This window comes from Thamnophis sirtalis, unplaced genomic scaffold, assembly GCF_051295495.1.
Source record: "Thamnophis sirtalis isolate CommonGarterSnake01/CBP01778 unplaced genomic scaffold, rThaSir2_p1.2 scaffold_3, whole genome shotgun sequence".
Taxonomy (NCBI): domain Eukaryota; kingdom Metazoa; phylum Chordata; class Lepidosauria; order Squamata; family Natricidae; genus Thamnophis; species Thamnophis sirtalis.
In genome coordinates, this window is record NW_028261383.1 from 130,809,780 (window position 1) to 130,819,938 (window position 10,159).

The 10,159-nt window shown below is 41.3% G+C and overlaps 1 protein-coding gene across 3 annotated transcripts; it reads right to left on the reverse strand.

Annotated features, from left to right (window-relative positions):
- Positions 1-310: 310 nt before the first annotated feature.
- CANT1 (calcium activated nucleotidase 1) lies at positions 311-9,818 on the reverse strand. 3 transcript variants are annotated; one of them, XM_014059809.2, is made up of 4 exons: positions 9,723-9,818; positions 4,201-4,858; positions 2,470-2,673; positions 311-1,872 (listed from the first exon to the last, which is right to left on the reverse strand). In XM_014059809.2, the coding sequence occupies exons 2-4, from the start codon at positions 4,835-4,837 to the stop codon at positions 1,502-1,504; spliced, it is 1,212 nt and encodes a 403-aa protein (XP_013915284.1). In that variant the 5' UTR covers positions 4,838-4,858; positions 9,723-9,818; the 3' UTR covers positions 311-1,501. The 3 variants fall into 3 exon arrangements, with proteins under 3 accessions (XP_013915284.1, XP_087566234.1, XP_013915285.1); XM_087710108.1 differs by lacking the exon at positions 9,723-9,818 and adding an exon at positions 8,392-8,499; XM_014059810.2 differs by lacking the exon at positions 9,723-9,818 and adding an exon at positions 6,920-7,016.
- Between the last annotated feature and the right edge of the window lie 341 nt (positions 9,819-10,159).

Below are 10,159 nucleotides of genomic sequence, written 5' to 3' on the forward strand. Positions count from 1 at the left end.
ACCAAAAGTATTGGGTGGAAGCGTTTGGGGAACATTTACGTAAATCCCCCATTAGAACTGCATCCAATTTTATATGATCCTCGGTAAAAGAGCATTTTTCTGCCATTCAATGGTAAGGGTGCATATTTTGCATGCAAATTAGCTTAGCGTCAGTCTCTAAAGGGAATTACCAGTTAGAATAGGGAATATTGAGCACGATGAGCACAATGGTTTGGTATAAAGCACATTCCTTTATATTCACAAACATTTATGGCACAGTCTTCAACTGTATACATTTTGGCATATCCAAAAAAATCATTACATTTCTTTGTGGAGTTTCTGTAGCTCATCTCCCTACAAAAGTGGTCCTTAATATTTGTGTTTCTTAAACATATATTTTTAAAAGCTGGCACATTATGATGGTCAACACATTTTTGTTTCATTTCAGGTAATAGGTAAAAAGGTAAAAACGGGTTTAAAAATATAGGTAAGTATAGATAAAGCATAAGTAAGTTCAGGTAACTTTCAAAATATTAAAGCTGTTGATAATTTATTTGAAAAATAAGACACAGTGCTAGGATTGAAATAAAACTTCCAGAAAATGTCCAACAATGAGAGAGACATGGAAGCAAAGTAAGCTCACTTGCCCATTTTATTACACATAAAATAGGAACGATGAATACTTAAAATTCTGCAGCTGGAATAACTTTATAACCTGATTCCAGCTACAATATTTTCTTAAGATCTTGTTTCCTAACACCAAAAACAATTTATTTATTTTTAAATGAAGGATCACGGAAAACTATGACACATATATATCTTTTAGGTTTCTTACCAATATGAAGCTTGATTTCTCAATATTAAGATTACCTAAAGGAAACTCTGCCTGTAGAGACAAAGGCAGAACAGAACCTCTCAAAACAGAGTATGAGCCTTTTGTTCCAGAAAGTTCCAGGTTATGGCATCAGCTTCTCTTCTGCTGTTATCACAGTTTCTTGATTAGAGGCCAAAGTCCCACCTATAATTCCCTAACAAAAAGAGGTACCTGTGCAGACAAGATTAAAATGACTTGCAGGGATAGCCAGAGACAAGGGAAACCTTCCAAATGTTTGACTAATATCTTTGCTGAATAACTGGTTTTGAAGACTTTCACATTTCAGCAAAGGCACATGTGAATAGACAGGAGGGAGGAGGGAGGAATAAGGCAATTCATTAGGTTTGCTCTGCCAAATTAATAGCCTGATTAAGGAGGGCTAAATCCTAGAATGTAATAAAATGGGGGGGGGAGAGAGGTTGTATGGGCTTTGTACCACTAGAGGGCAACACAGAAACAAGCTACAATTGCCAAGTAGTTTTTACAGAGGTGAAAACTATGCCAAGAGAAGCACTTCAATATCCCATAATGCTCTGCAGCAAAAGCAGAGTTAGAGTAATAAACAGGAATAGAACTTCTGTCCCCTCTCAGCAGTTCATCTGACCTCCTTAAAAGCATGACTTCTTTTAATTAGATAAAATCTTTTAATTAGATAAACTCAATGCCCTCATATTTGACGGAACCAATGCGAGTTTCAGGTAACAGGCAACGTCCATCCAGTGTGAAGGCAGTAATATAGGTTGCCACATGTCCAGCATCCTCTTCAGATTTTAATGCCACAATTATCTGATCATCAGTGTCAGGGACAAACTTGAAGGAGGAGAAGCCATGGGTGGGAATGACATCACCAATACGGCTCACAGAGATATCAGTGAAGTCTGGTGTGGAACTAAGAAGCAAGTTGGTGCCACGATGCTCATCCTCCTGCTCATTGTAGCGTCCATGGCTGGCACGGCGTGGTAGAAAGAACCAACGCTGCAGTCTCTCACTCCAAGAGGCAGACTCATGGATCAAGTAACCTGGGAAGCATATAGAACCAAGATAGATATCCTCAAGCATAACCAGAATGACTTACAGGATAACAGAATTGGAAGGGATCTTGGATGGAGTCCATTAAATGGCTAGTACAAATATGTGTTGTTGCCGGGGTTGGTGGGTGGGTTATTATTTTATTATTCTTTTTATTTCTTATATATGGTGTTTTTTATTTCATTGTAAGCTGCCTTGAGTAGCCATTTTCTAAATAAATAAATAAATAGGTTTTCTAGTGCAACTCCCTGCTCAAGCAGAAAAACGACACTACACAAGCTGACAGAGTTCCAAAGGAAGAACCATAATATGACAAGATTAAACAATGATGGTAGAAACTTTATAGGTATTGATCTGGGTAAATCACAGCCAGCATAAGAATATACATTATACACTGCCTTCTCTAAGGACACTCATACTTTTCATCCTCAAAATCCAAATCCTCTTCAACTTTTTAATTCCAACAATTCAGTGTGTATAAGCCTTCATTTTACAAGAAAGGAAGTATTAGAAGCAGAATTTGCATAATATTTAGCTATTGGCAGGTTTATTATGTTGTTAACAGAAGCCAAGAGCCCATTGCTCACCTGGAGATTTGATCCCAGCTGCAGTCCGGAGTGCATTGTAATTGATGACCCAGTTCTCATGAGCCACGTCACCTTTGTAACCGATGACTTTCACCCATTCTGGATTTTGATTGAGCACCTCTCCTGTAGTTGTGGTCCAATCCTTGCCCAAGCCTCCCACATAGAGGTGCTCATCCTTCACTGCCAACCATTCTGCCTTAAATCCTGAACAAAATGTGAGACAATGTAAGTAAGGCAACACTTATCCAACCCAAACTACCTTCGCAAGATAGGTGCCACAGTTTCCCCAGTAGGTTGAAAAGGGCTTTTCCGATCTTTAAGACAAATATTAAAATTTCTCAGGATTTGTTCAAAGCATGAGTAAAATACAGATTGACCAAATGTATGGAGTTTCTCAAACATCCAGGTCATGATTGTCCCAAAGATACTTTTCCAAATGGCAAGTAGACTTTCTTGGGTTTTTTTGTTTTTGTTTGAAAAATGTTTCGCTTCTGAATCCTTCCATTCCCCATCAATCAGTTAAAACTGAAGAAGCTTCTTGGATGAGAAGTGAAACATTTTCAAACAAAAAACCCAAGAAGGTCCAATTGACTTTTGGAAAAAGCACCTTTGAGAAAATTTGGTCAAATTACTGTACGAATTATTTTCTTTAACATAAACCAGGTTTTACAATGTTTTTCCTGAAAATGGACAATTGCTTCTGGTTTTCAGCAAATCCAGCCCATAGCAAATCATGGGTTCAGTTAACAACTGTGGCATTCACTTAATGACCCCTGTAAAAAAGGTTGGTCACATGACCAATCCAATTTACAACCATCATGACTTACAACCATAATAGGCGGACTCCATTACAGTTATAACTCAAGGACTAACTGTAAAGAGGTCCTAAGACTAAAATGTTTGAGAACTGCCCATTTACATTATTATATTCTGCAGATAAAAATGTCTTACTGTCATGATTTTATATGGGTTATGATCTTGACATAGGTCATAATTTATAAAACATATCTACAGCAGCTCAATACATTCCTTCAATGTTTTACAACATACATCATTTTTATCAGTTTTTTTAAAACCTCATAATACTGGAAAACTGTTCCATCTTTTTCTTTTTGCAGTTTTAATGGTATTTCTATAAACTGCCCTGAATCATTAAAGGTGTGAGAAACAAGACATGCTAAATAATTTAGTATAAAATGCTATAGTACTCTTCCATTGAGGTGTGCATGCATGTATATAAAATGGAAATAGAAGTTCGCACTGACCATTATTTATCCAACTGGATAATGGAAAAAGCATTATAGCTACATGAACAGCGCTATAACATTATTTTAATATAAATATTTCAATATTACTTTAATGTATTAAAAACACAACAAAAAATTCCAAATCAAAAGCATTTCAAATGTTATATTCTCCCTTTTTTCTTGTTTTTATAGTATATTTCATTTTTTAAATTTTTTGAAGATGGGGTGTGTGATTTTAGACCAAAAGGCAGAACAATTTTAAGATAAATATTTCTTTTACCTCAAAAGAAGTTTCACCTCTACTAGACAGTGTAACAGAATGTTAGTAAATTGGGTAAACTTCAAAAAAGGAAACATGATATTTAGAGAATTCTTAAAGGTTTCTGGTGGCCATAGCTTTACTTATGACATTAAGAAAGTGAGGAACTACATAAAGGTTAGGGAGCCTTCCAGTACAAAACCTTGAATTTAAACCTGAGCTCACCTTTGTCAATTGTGCCATCTCCATCAGATAATATCACCCAAGGTACTACCCTGGTGTCATCAATCTGGTAGACCACACCCGTTCGATCATCCACGGCATAGAGTTTACCATTAAAGACTACCAATTCAGAAAGCTCCATGCCACGTCCTTTTTCCGCTAGGTGAGATTCCAATATATGGTCCTTTGTATCCCACTCAACAGAGACATGGTCCCCACTGGCTGACAATGTGAGATAACCCTTCTTCAAGTAGCTGAACCAGGTATGCTCACTGGGACCCTTGGAGTTTGTGTCAAGATCAGCAATGAGTCCAATACGGTACCGCACACCTTCTGGGATTCGCTGAGGTGGTGACAGTGGGTAAGTGTCATTATACCTCTCACTGGATAGAACATTAAGCCTCCAGTTATGAGCATTGAGAGGGACTGGCCTGTTTGCAGGGGATGAACGCTGGAAACAAAGGAGAAGCAACACCAGGACAAGGGCCAGAGTGGTCACCACAATGGCCTTCCAACGCAGGCGGAAACGGGGGTCAGCTGTTTTGGTCATGGACGCCAGCACTGGAAGACTGCCCACACTAATCCTCAAGGGATTCAGAGTATCATCCCATTGCAAGCGTGGGCGAGCTGAGATGGGCATCAGCCTGAGGTTCCTGGGAACCTTGGAAAGAAAAGACAAGGTCAGAATGAAAGGATGGGGATAATGAACACACCAATTGAGTACTGTGGTTAATTGCCTATGTCTATAGGAGAATGACAAGGAAAAAACAAGAAACAGAAAGAGCTGCAATAGCTTGACAGAATGTCAGACAACTGAGAAATTCTGCAGTAGAACAGGAAACAAGGCTGTGGTCCTTCCAAGAAATACGTTACTTGGATACCTGGTGGAGATGGAGGAAATTGCATATGAGAAACTGACACATAGAAAGCAGAACTGCCAAATGATTAAGGCATTTTTGGTGGTTAGTGATACACCAAGTGTAGCCATCTGCCGGCCCCCACCCTTCGGCCTCCATGTGTCGCGTTTTAGACCTGTTCCAGGCTGCAGGGATTGCCACAGATCCCCTCCTATGTTCCTTGCATATTTGCCCTCTGCATCATGTGTTTTCAGCCTCCGAATGCTCCATTTCAGACCCATTGAAGGATGCAGGGATCACCACAGCACATTGCCGCCGATCGCTGCCTCCATGTATTACGATTTGGCCTCCGCATGACCCATTTGTGGCTTCTGCGCATTGCATTTTTTGGGCAGCAATCGGTGATGTGCTTTATTGACCCCCGCAGCCCTGAATGGGTCTGAAACAGACAATTTGAAGGCTTAAAATGTGATGTGCAGAGGCCAAAAAGGCACCCCGGAACTGCTGCTGCCCTGTCAGATCAGTTCCGCGCTGCACCTGTTCTACTCACCAGAACAACCTGCGAAGTTCAGCTGCATTTTTGATGCTGTGTTTGCGCCCCAACCCATGGACTCACAACCAGCGAATCTGTTGCTAAAGTTCACCTCTAGGAACAGCTGATTGGGGGTATTCCAGGAGGCCGATCAACCCGCCAATCAGCTGCTCGTGCTGAAGCTGACCAGGCTGTTTGCTACAGATGCTAGCCAGATGAATACCAATGGATGCTGGTAGGCAAAGGCCTTTTTCTTATTTTCCTCCCAAAAAACTAATGTGTCTTTTATACTCCGAAAAATATAGTAAAACTGTATTAAATGTGTCTTGTTAAAATAACATAGCTTACAATCTATCATTTTGCCTTTCTTCCAAGGAGTTCTGGATAGTATTAATACCACCTCCCATTTTATTAGCAAAAAACACCTTCATGAGGTAAAGGTTCCTCTCACACATATGTGCTAGTTATTCCCAACTCTAGGAGGCAGTGCTCAACTCCGTTTCAAAGCCAAAGAGCCAATCGTTGCTCAAGGACATCTCCGTGGACATATGGCCAGCATGAGTAAAGCCAAAGGTGCACAGAACACTGTTACCTTCCCACCAAAGGTGGTCCCTATTTTTCTACTTGCATTTTTACATGCTTTAGAACTGCTAGGTTGGCAGAAGCTGTGACAAGTAATGGGAGCTCACTCCATTATGTGGCACTAGGGATTTGAACCGCCGAACTGCCGACCTTTCTGATTGACAAGCTCAGCGTATTAGCCACTCAACCACTGTGTCTCTCTATGAGCTAGGTCAGGATAAAAGACATGACAATCAAGGCCACTCATTAAGCTCTATCCAAGTTAAGTCTATCCTTTGCCACAGAGGCTGTTCATATACAAAACTATCCTACGTTGCTTGAAGATAATGATATCTTTAAAGCTAAGCATAAGACCAAATTAGCAAACCGCAGTATACTTAAAAAGTGATCCCAACTCACAGAATTTGTTCTCAACAATTAAAATAAATTCATAATAATCAGTTAAACCGTTGCTGCTAAACTAATTAAAAGTGGAATTTCAAACCTGAACAAAACAATGCTAGAAGGTGGCAAATGGGAACATAAAGGTAGTGTGCTAAAGTTATGTAAAACACATCTACTTCCAGCAATTGTTTCAACCCAATTTCCCTCTTCTTACTAATGAGGAAGTTCCATGGCTGTGACCAGCAGTCACCACCAAAGTTTCTACATGCGCTTTCAGAAAGCACTAGATCTAATGCTTCACCTACTACTAGGAAATACCCCCTACTCTTTTCATTATACCAAATAGAAATTAATACCCCTTACAGACCTGTTTGATCGCTCCAGAATCATATCTTGCTGGAACCTCAGGGGAGAAACTTCACTAACAGAATGCAACAGGTGGCAAAGCTCAACTCCTCCTCCAGAAGGATTGAGGAAATACAATCAGGAAATGTCAACAGGTCAAAAAGATTGCAGACTGGTCCAACCAGTTCCACTGAAAGACCCAAAGGGCATTTTCTTTTCTTTTCTGCTCAAGTTACGGTGCTATGTCTCATATATTGCAAACTCCACCCTCTCAGAACTTATATAACAGTTCTCCCCATATTACTCTACATTACTACCGGTAGATTTATCATACATCCGGGACTAGATAAAACAGCACTGCAATGAAATAGTAAGGGGGAAGGGAACTTTTTTTGTATGGTAAACATCTAAGGTGCACATGGAGACTGAAAATCAGATGTTAAATTTCCATCAATTCCACAGCCAATTTACCCATAAGAATCTCTTTGCTGGAAGTATATGAAGAGCTGAAAACATTTTTCCATTGACAACTCTCAATTGATCCAATGACAGTACTGCATCAGAAGTCTTCCTGAATGAGACATTCTGGGAAATAAAAATATTTGATGAGGGATAAATTGATGGGGCAAGATTTGCAGGGGCACAACTGGCATCTTTGTGCCCAGGCAAGTATCCTATCAAGAGAAGTAATTGCTTCAGCATTTTACAAAATGCCTAGAGAAACTCCACAGCATTCCAGAGTTTTGAATATAAGTATTTCTGGGACCCAGAGTGAAGCAAATCAATTGATGGAGGCAGGCCTGGCAGAAATGAAAAGCATGTACAGGCAGCTGTGCAAGGGCTCAAGATTGCCATTGCTGTTCTGTGCTTTCCTGCTCCAATTATGCATTATCTTTCTCTTCACTATCAACATGTTTTGGGCTGCAGCAGCATCCTCAGGTATTTCATTCTAGGGATGAAAAACGGGAGCAAACCGAAGCTTATTTTGAAAGGGCTGCTGCTGTCTTCATCAATTCCTTGCTTGGGGCAAGGGAGCCAATGGAAGGCAAGTCAGGAAAGGGGCACAAGGATGGACAAGAGTGATCAGTATCTGCATCACCAGGCCCCAATGGCTTTGACCTAAACCACAGAGGTCTGCTGTCATCCTATTTGTTCCCCCCTCTCGCCCCCTCTGAAAGCTGACACTAGGCTTGCAGGTTGAGACAATAAGATCATCTCATATACAGCAAAAGCAATACCATACATAGGCTGGAACAACATCTGAGGATGGAGACAAAAGCAATATGATTAACTGAAAAAATGCTTTACCTAAACCCAGATAAAATGAATAGTTTGGGGGCGGGGGAAGGGGGGCAAACTGAAGCCAATCACATAAGAAAAAGGTGGGAAATGCATTTTCCTCTCAATCTCACCAGTTCTTCCTGAAAATCTAAGTATCTGGCAAAAGCAGCAAAAACCAAAACCCCCTACATCTCCCCTTTGCTAACCACTCACCGACCAGGCTCCTCCCCACACCGGGAACAACCGGAGGAGGGAAGATCTTTCTGCAGCAAACCCTCCCTCCAAAATGACTGCAGATCCCAACATGCACTACACCCAGGAGTTCACTACGGATCCCGACACCCCCTAGTTTAATCAAGAGAATATATTTCACTTCCTGTACACAAAGACTACATTTCCCACAATTCATTACACACGGAATAAACGAGGCTGAAGGCAGAGTTGAAACAGAAGTACAGTATGCCCTAAGTCTTGGTTCAGTAATAATGTATTACCCCTCCAGATAGGTGTCATCTAAACACAGGAAATGGACACACGGAGATAGCAATAGCAATAGCAATAGCAATAGCAGTAGACTTATATACCGCTTCATAGGCCTTTCAGGCCTCTCTAAGCGGTTTACAGAGAGTCAGCATATTGCCCCCAACAATCTGGGTCCTCATTTTACCCACCTCGGAAGGATGGAAGGCTGAGTCAACCCTGAGCCGGTGGGATTTGAACCGCTGACCTGCTGATCTAGCAGTAGCCTGCAGTGCTGCTTTTAACCACTGCGCCACCTTGGATAGTAATATCACAAACAAAATATGAAAGAAATAATACAAATTCAACCACACGTATTGTTATGTGTGGCTGCTATGCCTATTCCATCTGCAAAAATATCAGTGAACATGGTGGATAGCTAGGTAAGCAGAGAATAAGCACCAATCAGTCTTGAACAATTAACCAGCTTTCCTAACCACTATCATGAGGCCCATTTCTGTCAAATTATTTGGCACATCTGTGCCAGACACCTGGATCACAGCTATAGCTATGTCAAATGCTGCAGGGGCAACAAGCATAATGCTTTCTTGCAAAGAAATGCAGCCAGAATATAGTAATTGCTTGTTCCGGGTTTTTCTCCCGTTCGCTCGGGGGCAGGGGCGGGGGGGCTAAAACGCTGCTGAAAATATCCTATGAACGATTTTCAGTCAGAAGAAAAACAACAAGATATATTATTACTGGAAAGATTTGATTATAGTCTGCATAAAATATCTGCTCAAGGTGGCAAAGCTTCCATCCACATCTCCAATTAAGCGGAGTAGTGAGATTCGCCCGTACATCAAAATCTGGAAGACTTTTAGGTCTCCAGCACTTGCACCAAATGAGGGCGATTATTGCAGAAATATTTCCTGCTATATGTGAACCTCGGGAGGCGATTTCTTTCCCAATATGAAAATTTGGAAAAAAAATTCATCCCATTCCCAATACCCCTATGCATATATACCCACACACGCCCTCCTCCCGCAAATCTTCGCAGTTCACCTTCTGCGCGTTGCTAGACTTACAGAGGGGCCTGGTAGCAGAGAGCGGCACTACAGCTTTTGCTGCAGAGGGCCCAGAAATCCTGGCGTTTGCCCAAAAAAAAAAAAAAAAAAAAAAAAACCAACCACAAAACCCAGATATACTTTATTTTTGCCTCCGCAGTTTTGAACAGCGCGCAAAAGGAAGCCCCGCGAGGGTCCTCGTTGAGCGAATTCAAGGAGCTTTCGAGCCTCGGACATTTCCCTACATCCTAGTAGTCGTTGGAGAGGATCATCTGCCCGTCGACGAGGCTGGTGTGAGGTTCAAGAACGCTCGGACGGGGTTGAGAACTCCCGGAGCTTTCATGGCAGTTCCAAACCAGGAGTTCGGAGCCATTTCCTGGGGCGGCTTTAGATGGATGAGGTCATAAATGTTGTATTCCTTCCCAGGCTCTGCAGGAAACAAACGCCGCCCGCTGGCT

Bases quoted from the DNA above. Each gene is read 5' to 3' on its own strand.
- CANT1 (XM_087710108.1), bottom strand. From the start codon at position 8,484: ATGTTGGGATCTGCAGTCATTTTGGAGGGAGGGTTTGCTGCAGAAAGA. The intron at 2,674-4,200 runs GTGAGCTCAGGT...CATTTTGTTCAG, and splicing joins AGATGGCACAATTGACAAAG to GATTTAAGGCAGAATGGTTG. The intron at 1,873-2,469 runs GTGAGCAATGGG...TATGCTTCCCAG, and splicing joins AGCTGGGATCAAATCTCCAG to GTTACTTGATCCATGAGTCT.